We start from the raw sequence: 13856 nt of genomic DNA, 5'->3' as shown, positions 1-13856 counted from the left end.
GGAATTGTAACAGATATTGCAATCCCATGCAATATCTATGTGTGATTGTATTTTACTCCATGGGGGAGGGTTACCACAGCTCCTCTAGGAACTAAAAGCAGCAGGGGGTGATTACCCTGAGGATTGTAAACAACTCTAGATAAGCACCACCCAAGGAGTGTTTGCATGTGATGATTTAAAATGGGTTTTCCCGAGACAAAGAAAGGGCTTTTGGTATAAAAAGCTCAGCTTGAACTGACACAGGTCACACAGGGCCTTCATTTTTTTCAGCAAACGGATAGAGCTCTCTGTCCACTGGCAGCCCCAACCAGAAGCGGCACCAGGGTTTTTGCCGCCCTAGCTGGCAGCGCTCCTCCTCTGAGCATTCGGCGGCAGGAGTCCTTCCGCTCTGCGTCTTCAGGGCGCCAAATTTCCATCGAAGACCCGGAGCAGAAGGACCGCCCACAGCCGAATTTCCGCTAAGCGTGGCAAAAGGCCGCCCCCCAAATCCTGCCACCCTAGGCGACCGCCTAGGGTCACCTAGTGGAAGCGCCGGCCCTGCCTCAACCCTTGTGCAAGGGTAGGAAACACTTGGGCTTACTAGGGCCCTTAAGACTGATGGGTGGTGATCTCTGATAAGCTTTTAGTATGCATACAGGAACCTCTGTATGTTCTCTCTGTAGTGCTTTTAGCTCAAGAATAAATATATTTTGCTTTCCGAGTGGTAGCCATGGTAGCCACAAGTACTCCTTGTATTTTGCTTCATGAAGGCTGGTTGATAACTGGTATGTACCCATATAGCTAAGGCAGCAGTTCTCAACGTGCAGCCTGTGGGCCACATGCAGCCCAATTAGCACACAGACGATGCCTGGCTGTGTGCTAGAGGCCGCAGGGGTCTGGAGCTACTGGGACTGCCCTGCCTTGCCCTGCCCTGCCCTGCACAGCGAGGTCCGGAGCCACCGGGCGCAGCGGGGTCCAGAGCCGCTGAGGCTGTGCTGCCCTGCCTTGCCCTACCCTGCCCCATACTTCGGGGTCCAGAGCTGACCTGCCCCAGGCGGTGGGGTCCGGGGCTGCCAGGGCTGACCTGTCCCACGCTGCGGTGTCTGGGGCCGCCGAGGCTCTGCTGTCTTGCCACATGGCAGCATCTGGGGCTGCCCTGCCACCCAGCCCTGCAGTGGGGTCCACTCCTGGCCCTATTCTGCGGAGGGGGCTCTGGGCAGGCACTGGGCATAGGGGCCTTGGTGGGGAGAGGGGCGCACAGTGATTCTCAACCTGCAGCCCAGGTAACACGTTGTGGCCCACAATGATAAGTAGGTTGAGAACCACTGAGCTAGGGTGACCACCTTTTTAAAAGGCAAAAGTGAGACACATGCAGAAGCCCTGCCCTCTCAGTGGCCCCACTCCTGTCCCTCCTCTTCTCCCGACCAGCTCCTCCTCTTCCCCCCAAGACCTTGCTCCCTGACCAGGCCAGAAGCCAGTGCCAGGCCATGGTAAGAGCCACCCAGGGAGCCTGGGCTGCTGAGAGGAACCCTGGATCCTTCAGTTGCCCTGGGCAGTGGGCCTGGGGGCCTGAGAGCAGCCCCCAGCCTGTGTCCCCACCCTGCGGGGCACACCACCAGGGCCGGCTCTAGACCCCAGCGCGCCAAGCGCACGCTTGGGGTGGCATTTTGCCGGCAGGGCGGCAGGCGGCTCCGGCGGACCTTCCGCAGTCATGCCTGCGGGAGGTCCACCGGAGCCGCGGGACCAGCGGACCTCCCGCAGGCATGACTGCGGAGGGTGCGCTGGTCCCGCGGCTCGGGTGGACCTCCCACAGGCATGACTGCGGAGGGTGCGCTGGTCCCGCGGCTCGGGTGGACCTCCCACAGGCATGCCTGCGGATGCTCCAGCGGAGCCGCGGGACCAGAGGACCCTCCGCAGGCACGTCTGCAAGAGGTCCCCCGGAGCTACGGGACCGGCGACCAGCAGCGCGCCCCCTGCGGCGCGCCGCCCTGCTTGGGGCGGCGAAAATCCTAGAGCCGCCCCTGCACACCACCCAGGGCAGGGGGAGGGTCTGGACCCCAGGATGGGGGAAAGAATCATAGAATCATAGAATCATAGAATTCAAGATCAGAAGGGACCATTATGATCATCTAGTCTGACCTCCTGCAAGATGCAGCACATAAAGCCCCACCACACTTACTCCCCAAGTGAACCCCCCCCCCCCCTTCGAGGAAGGGCGAAAAACCTCCAGCATAGCCAATTCTTCCCTGAGGAAATTTCCTTCCCCCAACCATATGGCGGCGGCTTGAACAGACATGCAGCTCCCATCACTCTCTCTCTCCAAACTCTCCTGGAAAACACAACATATACCATATAATGACATTGACCTATTGACCCTATATCATCAATACATCCCATCATCTTATTTTATCTACTTATCTTTAAAGTAAGTAAGGTCCTTTCCTTCCCTGTTTCCCTCGTTCCCTCTGTTCTGTTCCAGCTCTCTGTTAGAATGATGGTTAGAAACCTTCTTCCTTTCTTGAAGCCTGATGACCCTGACTTTAGTTTTATATCCGCACTTAGCTCCATTGACATTCCATTATTCTTCTTTCTTCTTCTTCTCCTGTATTTATCCTTCTGATATATTTAAAGATCTCCTTCTTATCTCATCATTCTTTTTCATTTTAAAAACAACTCTTTCTCCTCCTTTCTCCTTTCATCATACGAATTCTCGGATCATTCTTCATCATTCTCTTCTTCTTTGTACCTGTTCTGTTTTGATTCTTCTTTTACAAAACATGGAGACCAAAATACCAATCTCCAAAAAAAGTCTCCACAGCCAAATGATATAACACTATATATCCTACTAATCCCTACTAGAAATACCTACTTAATATGCTAACAGAACCTAACACAAGCTTTTTATTAGTTACATCCACATTGCACACATCATCATCATATCATCATTCCACTCTCTCTCCTCCTCCTCCTCCTCCCCTCCTCCTCCCCTCAGCTTCTAACTAAAGTCCCCAACCTAAAACCCCTCATTATATAACTAAATACTAAAACACTATTCCCCTAATTGAATTTCATCCTTTCTCTTCTGTCACTCCCACTCCTCAAATCAATATCCTCCCAATCCTCTCCCTTCATATCCCGACCCTCTCATTACTCCAACTTTCCCTTTATCAGCCCACTCCACTCCTTGGTCTCCAGGTCACTAGGTCATATAAATATAATAAATATTCCCAAACCCAAAACCGAGCCTTGAGGAAGAAAACCCTCCACCCACCTCCAACCGGACCCCTCCACTACCTCTGCTACTACCCTTCTTTCTCCTCTTTAACCAGCTCTCTGATTTCCTTCTTCACTTTCACTTTTATCTCCATCTTTTCAATTTTTTCATCAATTCTTCATCCATACTAAAATCAAATCATATATATATCCAAATATATATCCCCCTGTCTAAAAAATCTAAAAATCTAAAACTCTCTTAAGAAGAGGACTGAAAGTTTTGGTCTGGCACAAATCAATCTCAAGTTCCATGCTGTAATCTATCCTCATCATCCATCTCCCTCATCATTCTCTCTCTTTTAGATTTTTCCTTTTTTTTTTTTTTATGTTAATTTTAGACTAACAGGCCTATAATCTACAGGCCTTTTTTTCCCTTCAATATTGAATATAGGAACTACATTAGCTAATCTCCCAGCAAATATCCTCGATTCTATTTATTATTTATTATTTATTACTTTATTAAATAGCATATCCTTTATCCCCCCCTTAATATTCTAGAATATTAGGATATATTTTCCCCTTCCCCCCTGTACTTCCGTTTTTCCAGTCTGTTACTACTTCTACCTCAGCTACCGTCTCTGTTCCCCTCCATCCTCTATCACTATTCCTTAGTCCTTCCCTAGCCTAGCATTCTTTATTCATTAAAGAGACAGAGGCTAAGAATTGCCATTCATAGATATTGTATCATTCCCAATTTTTTCCCTATCCCCATAATCCCTCTTTCTTTTCTTTCTTTTCTTTCCTGGTTTTTTTCCTATCTTGGTTTTCTTCCCATTTTTAATTTAAAAAACCGCTCCTCCTCTTTTTTAATCCCTCCCTTCACAGCTTTTCCCTTTCTCAGCTTCTCATTCAGCCTCTGCTGATCCTCCTTGCTGATCCTCCTAGGTTTCTTTGCTGATCCTTCCATTCTTTCTGTTTGCTGCACGCTCTTCCTTTCTCAGCCTACTCTAAGACGCTTGCTCTCTCGCTACATGCTCAACTGCTACCTCTTCCTCTACTTCCCTCTGATACTGACTGCAACCTGTACCCTGCAAAACAACTCACCCCCAGATCCCCTGCGCCATATCCCCTTAATTTAATAAAAATAGCCCCTTTTAGTCAATTATTAATTTAGTAAAAATTAGCCCCTTAGAATTAGCACTATTGATTATCCTCTATCCTTATTGAAATCTGAATTTTCTTTATCCCATCTCTCATCAAACAATGTCCTCAACACAAAAATGTCCTCTAAAAAATGTCCTCAACAAGGTCCAAAATCATCCACAAAATCCATCAAAAAAATCATCACCCCTCCAGGTTCAGCAACCACTTGATGAAGGAATTCATTAGGAAATCAGTAGCTATAAAGCTATTTATTAGCTTTATTATATTATTATATCCTATCAAGTATAAGTCCCCCCCATTACCCTCTCATGATCATCCCGTTTAAATAGTCCTTAAAAAAAAAAGAATCTCCCTATCCTATCTCCCTGCTAGCCCCTCCCCCGCTAAGCTACACCCCATCCATCCACTCTCCATTATTGCAGCTCCCAATTCTCCCACCATTTTACCTTGCCAAACAGACTCTGTATTGTCCATTGCAGCGCATTACATTTTACCTCATTATTGATATACAGTTATACTCCCCACCTTTACCTTTGCTTTGACCTTTACACACCTACTTCCACCTTTTACCTTCCATACCTGTACTTCCTCTGGTCCCAGTTATCCTTCCATTCTGTTATTTTCCTCTTATCCATTCCCCCCCATCTTCCCCATTTTTCCCACCATCTTTTTCCCCTTTCCTCCCTAGCTCATTGAAACTCCATTTTGTTTCCTCTCCTTTTCTCTCTTTTTAACCTTACTCTTTCTAAGTCCCACACCCATGACAGTACTTCCGTCTCTCTATTTCTCTTCCTCTTCCCCCTCCCCACCCTACCCCATCTACATCTGTTGGCTTCCCCTCCCCTTATGCTCCCCCTCTTGTCTCTTGTAAACCTCCCTCCATTCCCACCCAGCCTCCATGTCTCCCAGTGCTCCTCTTAAAGCCCTTTAAACATCCCTCTTAGACCTAGCCTCCCCCTCCTAGCCTCCCTTGCCTTTCCTTCCCCTTCTAGCCCCAACCCCACCCATTGATCCCAGCCCTCCCATCCCAAAAGCCTCCCACAGCCCCTAGCCCCCCTCCTTCTCCCACAATCCCAAATCCTCCTGAGTCTGAGCCCGCCCAAGCCCCACCACCCTCAGCCGGGGAGGCAGAGGGGAAGCCAAAGCCCCACCTCCCTAGGCCGGGGGGCCAAAGCCCAAGGGCTTCAGCCCCAGCAGGGGACCTATAACCTGAGCCCTGCTGCCCAGGCCTGAAGCCCTCGGGCTTGGGACCCAGCAAGTCTATGCCAGCTCTGGCCACCCCATTAAAACAGAGTCATGACCCATTTTGGGGTCCCGAACCCACACCGCTGTTCTAGTCCTTAATCAAGTAAAACTTCTATCACTATCAGCGCCTCCACTCACAGATATTAACATGTGCTTAATAACCGTACACTTCATACTTAAATATCCGAGCCATCTTATCCAGGGCTACACATTTCATACACATTGGCTCAGGGACTACATTTTCTGAACAGTGCTGAGCACATAGATGGCGCCCAGTGAATAATACATATAATGACAATAATCGTCAACTTTATGGACTCTGTAGATGCAATTTCTGTTCTTTGTTCTGGTATTGGCCTGGATACAGCTGAAACCCTAAGAATTTGAGGCATAAACACATCTGATACTTATATGACACTTTCTGATTCCTTCCTTTTCTCAAACTCAGAACCAAAAATGACGACAAAATTGTTTTAAGTTAAAATGTAAAATTGCACAGCAGCCATTGCTCTACAGCCCAGCATGTGGCAAAACCTGCCACCCCTTGGGAGTTAAATGATCTCCTCTCATCTGATTCTCATTCTCCATCCTTCCTGATCTCTGTGCTCTCACTATGACATCCGTCCCAACTTCCTGGGACTGTTTGCTGGAGTCTCAGAGAACTGGCTACCTTGGTTTTGTTCCCATCTGTCAGAGTCCTCTTTTTTTTGCAGCACATAGCAGAGCGAGAGGCTGGTCTGCTGGATAGGGAACTAGCCCTGAGGGACCTGCGATCTACTCCCCCGCCCCCCATGGACTTCCTGTCTGACCTCAGGCCAGTGCCTTACGGACAGAATTTCAAAACCTTTTAGGGACCCAAAGATGCAGCTTGGCATCTAGTGGTGTTTACAAAGCACCAAACCTTCTAGGCACTTTTGAAAATCCCACTAGGTGACTAAATACCTTTGAAAATCTGGCCTTTGGTCTGTGTGTGCCTCATGGCGTCATCTGTACAATGGGGATAACAGCACTGCTCTACCTCACTGGAGGGCTGTGAGGAGAAGTAGTTTAGACCTTGTGAGGTGCTCAGATACTACAGTGATGGGACCACATAAGTACCACAGGTAGAGTGGGAAACTTTCTATATCACGACTAGCCCTTCCCTTGGTTTTGGCCCCTTATTTTCACCTACACCCCCAAATCTCCCCCTTTTTCTGAATGTAACCTTGGCTCAGAGGGCTTGGCTGTATTTTTTCTGAGTCTCCTATGTTCTCTCTAAAACAACACACACACACAAGATTCCTGTTTTACAGGCTAGACTTCCAGATACTTAATTTAATCAGCAGCCCTTTCTTATCTGAATCACCCTGCCAAAATACTGACTCCCTGCCCCAAGGACACCTCTCCTCTGCAGAACTTACATTTCACACCATGCTGTGCTGTAGTTAAGAGCTCCACCTAGGAGCTCCCACACCTCCTGTACAAAACTCAGGGGTGCTCCCACCGCCCCCTCTGCTGCCCTCAAATGGTGCCCCTAGTCTGAGCATACTTACCAGATGGCCCTGGATTGTGGATCATCCTGGGACTTAGGCAGGGAATTTTTGCAGAGGAAATGTAGGTGTGGAGTGAGACTTGAGTTAAGACATGACACCATAGGGTTAGATTGGACCTGAGTGGGAGCTTTGTAGATCCCGGTGGATCCTAAATCTGGGACTTAAGCTCCTAAATCTGGGGGTTAGGTGCCTGAGTACTTTTGTGGATCTGGGCCTAAGTGACTTGCCTATGGTCACACAGGAAATCTGTAGTTCAGCAGGAAATTGAACCCAAGTCTCCCAAGCCTCCAGGCTAATGTCCTAAACCTTCCGTTAATTCTTGCCTCAGTTTCCCCTTCTTGGGCTTTTCAGTAACTGTCCCCACAGCTCTCACACAAGTCAAATAAACACCCCTTCTTGGGTTCTGGTTTATTAAGACAGCACATTTAAATGTCAAATTAAATCAAAACAAGTCTTTCCCCAACTCCGTAGTTTCTTCAGCGCCTTGCTGGACTCAACAGTATTTTCCCCCAAACCCAGGTCCTGCTGCCCAGCATATCCTCAAGCCTCTTCCGCTTAAGGCTTCTACCCTCATGCCAGGTAGCTCCAGTCATCCATCTGGATGATATGGAAAGGCCTCCCCAGTCCTCTTTGGCCATGGGTCAGCAGCCTCCCCACCACCTCGCTCTTCAGTTACCCTTGTGTCAGGGCTGCAAGCCACAGCTCTCTCTTAGCTTGCCCTCCAACTCTGGGCTTCTTCAGAGTATTTCCCTGGTCTTCCCCTCTCTGACAGAGCAGGCTCATTCTTATAGGAAGCCCTGCTCCTGGGATACCATCATGGGATGCCTGGTCACCTGACCCAATCACAAGCCCAAGTCCAAACCCATTACTTGGGATTGGATGACACAGCACAGGTGGAGCTGAGTCAGTTCCCTTAGAGGGCCACTCCACGCTATGACATCACTTATGTGATAACTCTCTAATAACTGACTCCCACTTATGTTGTTTATAATAGAACAGGTGCGTTTCCATAGCTTTAAAGAACATAATGATAACGTAAAGCATATAACAAATCAAAGAACTACTGTATCATTCTAAAAGAAATTGTCTGCACTTACATCTTTTGGACACAGTTTAGAATGAAAAATCTTTTTTATGCAGGAGATAAGATGATGATGAAGTTCCTTGGTCAATCCATCAAAATTCCTGCAGGCAAGGATAACGACCTCCTGAGGATGGGCCTGCAACCACTTTAAAATTTCCCACAGAATATCCTACAAAAGTAAAGTCAAATCAACTTAGAAAAGCCTGTCTGATGGTAAGGGAGAATTAAATAAATCATAAACTAATGATTTATGATAGGCCAGACCCTCAGCTGGTGCAAATCAGCATAGCTTTATCATGAATGACAATATGGGACATTCCGCAGGAAGTTTCATAGTGGCTGGAAAGCCATCCTTTGGATTTTAATTCAGAAGAGCTATGCTGATTTCACCACCTGTGGCTCTCCACCGTATATACCAGTGTATATAAGGTATATAGTGGCTTTGCGTCTTCAGTGTCTTTCATCTGAGGATCTCAAAGGTGGAAAGTAGAATCCCCATTTTTCTGGACTAGTTCAAGGTCAAAGAGTGAGTCAGTGGTAAAATCAGGGATACAACCCAGGTCTCCTGACTCCCATGGTCTTGCTATAACAAGACAGGCATTTATTATCCCATTAGTTGCTGACACTTACATCTCATTGAAGTCATATGCAACTAACAGCATGGCCAGGCCCCATGCGGGCCAGTACAGGAATACACCAATCAAAATGTGACATTTTAAGACCAAAAGACTGAGTCGTTATCTTTTCAATAAATACATTTTTTCTTGAAAAACATTGTACCTGTATTACACTTTAAATCGCATCTTATTTTTCTGTCACTTATTCCTCAAAGCAGTCACTTTGTGCCCATATCACAGAATGATGGGCTGGCTCAAGATGAGATACTGGGATCATCACAAAACACACCCTGGAAAACGGCAATCATTTTTTTACGGAGAACAGTGGATGAGAATTCCAACTCACAGGTGGCTGCATGGAGGTTAAGCCTCGTTGACAACTGTAGAAATTCATTTTAGTTCCAACAATCAACCCTGCAGTATATTTAATTCCTTATTTGGAAGTTTCCATGTTACTGAAGAAAGAATAACCTGTTCAGAAAATCTTGGGGTCAGTGTTCCCCACCCAAAGCAGTTCTTACTCAGAAGTAGTTGTTGGTTCCTTAAAAAAAAATTAAGCAGCACTCCTTTCTGAATGCTCCAGATTTAAGAACAATACCTCTACTACAGCCGTTGTGTACACCATGTGCACAAAGTACAAATTCATAGAAGAGTCATCAGGCTTGTGAGCAATCCTAAAATCCAAATATCTAATCCCGGCATCCAGTTGTTTTGACACATTTAGTACCTGAATGGTTAAAAACAACAAAAGAATCCTAAATTTTTGCAAGGGACATGTGTTCCTTTCTTTTAAGAAATCTAAAGAAGCTTATAAAATTGTCCAATCTTATTTATCGTATTTTTAGGATTACAAAATCTATTACATCTTTCACCTCTAAAATGATGCTGAAAGGTTTGTGTGTGGTGCTGACAGTTTGCTCTGAAGTTACAGAAACATCTGACATGAAGAGTTCTTATTTCCTTATGAAGTGGACACTAAACATATTAGTTTAAGATCTTTTAAAAAGGACTTCAAATTGTCTACATAATAAAAGCTTAGGAGCCAACCCAAGTTCAACCCCTACGCATGAGCAGTTCTGATTCATACTGAGTTCAATAATACTCCTATTGGAGTCATCTGGACTGCTTGTATGAGAAAAGGTTGCAGGATCAGCAACTTAAAATGTCTGCATTCATTTTCCTCAGATCAAAGACTTTACAGCGATTTTCTTTAGGGAGCTCCCTGATCATGTTCCCTCAACAGAAATAATAATCCCATGGATACTGGATTTTTATTTTATGTATTTATTTATAAAATTAAAGTCTTTAAGAAGGCTGAATCAGTTTCTGAATTCCTACAGACAGAGGCCTTATCTACTCTTTCCCATAGCCTTGTCCTAATCACTCTGCTAGGACAGTTGGTGAATGTGGCTTTCTGGGGTGAAAGGCCTAAAAAAAACATATATTTTGATCTAGATCAGGGATCGGCAACCTTTGGCACATGGCCTGTCAGGGAAATCTGCTGGTGGGCCGGGACGGTTTGTCTACCTGCAGCGTCCGCAGGCTCAGCCAATAGCAGCTCCCACTGGCCACGATTTGCCGTTCCAGGACAAGGGGGGCTGCGGGAAGCTGTGTGGGCTGAGGGATCTGCTGGCCGCCGCTTCCCGCCACCCCCATTGGCCTGGAACGGCGAACCGTGGTCAGTGGGAGCCGCGATCGGCCAAACCTGCGGACGCTGGAGGTAAACAAACCGGCCCAGCCCACCAGGGGCTTTCCCTGATGGGCTGCACACCAAAGCTTGCCGATCCCTCAGCTAGATAGAGGTCTTACCTATAATAAATGTCATACCTATCTAACTAAGCAGTCATGGGATAAGAGGGAAGGTCTTCTCATGGATCAGTAAATGGTAAAAAGGCAGAAAACAAAGGGTAGGAATACATGGGTCATTTTTCAGAACAGAGAGATGTAAATAGTGGTGTCCCCCAGGGGTCTGTGCTGGGACCAGTCCTATTCAACATATTCCTAAATGATCTTGAAAAACAGGTAAACAGGGAGGTGGCAAAATTTGAAGATGGTACAAAATTATTCAAGGTAGTTAAGTCCAGAGCGAACTGCAAAGAGTTACAAAGGGATCTCACAAAACTCAGTGACTGGGCAATAAAATGGCAGATAAAATTCAATGTTGATCAATGCAAAGTAACGTACATTGGAAAACATAATCCCAACTATACAAAATAATGGGGCATAAATTAGCTGTTCCCTCTCAACAAAGAGATCTAGGAGTCATTATGGATAGTTCTCTGAAAACATCTGCCCAATGTGCGGCCCCAGTCAAAAAGCTAGTGGAATATTAAAAACCATTAGAAGAGGGATAGCTAATAAGACAGAAAATATCATAATGCCACTATACAAATCCTTTGTACTCCCACACCTTGAATACTGCATGCAATTCTGGCTGCCCTATCTCAAAAAAGATATATTAAAATTGGAAAAGGTACAGAGAAGAGCAACAAAAATGGTTAGGGGTGTGAAACAGCTTCCATATGAGGAGAGATTGAAAAGACTGGGACTATTCAGCTTGGAAAAGAGACATCTAAGAGGGAATATGATATGTCTATAAAATTATTACTGGTGTGGAGAAAGTGAATAAGGAAGTGTTGTTTACTCCTTCACATAACACAAGAACCAGGAGTTACCCAATGAAATTAATAGGCAGCAGATTTAAAACAAACAAAAGGAAGTTCTTCTTCACACAACATACAGTCAACCTGTAGAACTCATTGCCAGGGGATGTTGTGAAAAGTATAACTGGGTTCAAAAAAGAATTAAATAAATTCATGGAGGATAGGTCCATCAGTGGCTATTAGTCAAGACTGTCAGAACCTGTGGACCTCACAGGTGCTAGGGGATGTTGTGAAGGCCAAAACTATAACGTGGTTCTAAAAAGAACTAGATAAATTCCTGGAGGATAGGTCTATCAATAGCTATTAGGCAAGATGGTCAGGGATTCAACCATATGCTCTGATTGCCAGAAGCTGTGATTGGATTACAGGGATGGATCACTTGGTGATTGCCTGTTGTGTTCATTCCCTCTGAAGTACCTGGCATTGGCCACTGTTGGAAGACAGGATACTGGGCTAGATGGGCCATTGTTCTGACACAGTATGGTCATTCTTACATTCTTAACTAATTCAGATTAGAAAGTGGTATGTGGGGGGTTAGTTAACAGTGTCCCTTTAACTATTGTCTTTATTTATGAATCCTCTATCCCTAAAATATCAGCCTCTCCCACCAAAAGTATCTTCCCCATAAACAGAAACTTGGTACGTACACCATGTTTTTGTCTTACTTCTCTACCTATGGTATTTAGAATTTGCCAAAAAATGTTATTCACATATCTAGGCACCGATGTATTCCTTAATTGAATTGAAGAAAGTATGAACATTCAATACTATGTAACAAATTTCAAACAAGACAATTAATTCAAGTTTGAGAATGTTAGATAATTGGTTACCTGTGTTATAGACCACTTCATAATAATAGGATGTATGATGCAGGGCATACATTTATCTATCACCTGCAACAGCTTTGATTCATTGACACTTATATCAGAGTTTTTATCCAAACAGTAAGTCATAGTGTCATGGCTCCCTGTAGAATAAAAACAAAGGTTAAGTTTATTTCAATCATTTGTTAGTACCTCAAATACCATTTTCCTTTGTATTACACGATAGCAAATAATATCACATATGCATGCCTAACCTTCTAACTCCCAACCTACCCCGAAAACATAAACGTGTATTGACAAAAGACATGTGTCTTCACTGAAAAACAGATGTGTTTTTACACCAAGATAGCTAATTTGAGATCACTATCTCAATGTACAATCCTAATGGAGAAAAGGCACTGTCATTTTTGTCTTGATGTAGCTAGGCAAGGCAAACCCTATTACAAAATAGTTAAATCGGTGCAGCTCCTAGTGTGGACTTAGTCATATGGTGTCAGTACAAGTTCATAGATTTCAAGGCCAGAAGGGACCGTTGTGATCATCTAGTCTGATCCCCTGTCTAAGACAGGCCATCGAATTTCCCTAAAATAATTCCTAGAGCAGATCTTTTAGAAAAAACATCCCATCCTGATTTAAAAATTGTCAGTGATGGAGAATCCAACACCACCATGGATAAATTGTTCCAATGGTGAATGACTCTCACGGTTAAAAATGTATGCCTTATTTCCAGGCTGAGTTTGTCTAGCTCCAACTTCCAGCCAATGGATTGTATTATACCTTTTTCTGCTCAATTGACGAGCCCATTATTAAATATTTATCCCCATGTAGATACTTACAGACTGTAATAAAGTCACCCCTTAACCTTCTTACACTATCACTGGCAAACCAGCATCAATACAAAATAGACTGAAATTTCTTCACCTACCATGAAGTGTAACCACCTCTCTGGTAAAAAGTTGCAATTCTTAAACTTTGTGTAGTGTTGCTGAGTGCAGTTAATGGCATCAGTAAAGCATACTATATTCAAATGAAATGTAGAAAGACTGTGTTGCCAACTCTCATCAAGAGTCTCATGATATTTGATGTTTTTCTTAAAGTCTCAGCACCTAGAGTTCCATGATTATATGAGAATTTCAACTTTTGTTTACAAAAAAAATGTTTTTAGCCATTATGGTCATGGAGAAAAACTTGAAAAATGTGACCCTTAAAGCTCAAAAACTAAAAGACTAATAAAAATATCCCAAATTTATTATTTTGTAAATCTCATTATTTGGGGGCCTGATTCATGATTTTTAAATGCTGGGGATTGGCAATACTGGGAGAATGTGTCAAGGTTACAGGGCTAGCTGAAGATTTGTCCCCTTAATGGTCTCTGTCAGAGCAGCCCTTCAGGAGTCTGGCTTGATGCATTTACCTCTCTTGGGGTGGAATTCTACTATTCGTCCAGTCTTACTGAGCTCTGGGATATAGCACCCTGTATATCAGTGTTGCTTTCCCAGAAAGTCTGAGTGGGTTTGTCACCTGCTCAGATGAAC

General features: G+C 44.7%; 1 protein-coding gene and 1 long non-coding RNA gene across 5 annotated transcripts in view; one reads left to right on the top strand and one right to left on the bottom strand.

Moving 5' to 3' along the window:
• PLCXD1 (phosphatidylinositol specific phospholipase C X domain containing 1) overlaps positions 1-13856 on the bottom strand; it is a 50261-nt gene that overhangs the window by 11158 nt on the left and 25247 nt on the right. For 3 of the 4 annotated variants that reach the window (XM_039520727.1, XM_039520726.1, XM_039520725.1), the window contains 3 exons: positions 12328-12464; positions 9433-9561; positions 8231-8386 (listed from right to left, as the gene is read on the bottom strand). In XM_039520727.1, coding sequence (XP_039376661.1) covers positions 8231-8386; positions 9433-9561; positions 12328-12464 — 422 coding nt within the window. The remainder of the gene's footprint in view (positions 1-8230; positions 8387-9432; positions 9562-12327; positions 12465-13856) is intronic. The other variant, XM_039520728.1, reaches the window with a different exon arrangement.
• LOC120395914 overlaps positions 1-13856 on the top strand; it is a 32326-nt gene that overhangs the window by 9064 nt on the left and 9406 nt on the right. The gene's annotated exons all lie outside the window — the stretch shown is intronic.

Source organism: Mauremys reevesii, linkage group 1 (assembly GCF_016161935.1).
Source record: "Mauremys reevesii isolate NIE-2019 linkage group 1, ASM1616193v1, whole genome shotgun sequence".
NCBI lineage: Eukaryota > Metazoa > Chordata > Testudines > Geoemydidae > Mauremys > Mauremys reevesii.
Note: the sequence above shows the minus strand (reverse complement) of the source record. Positions and strands in the feature narration are given on the sequence as shown.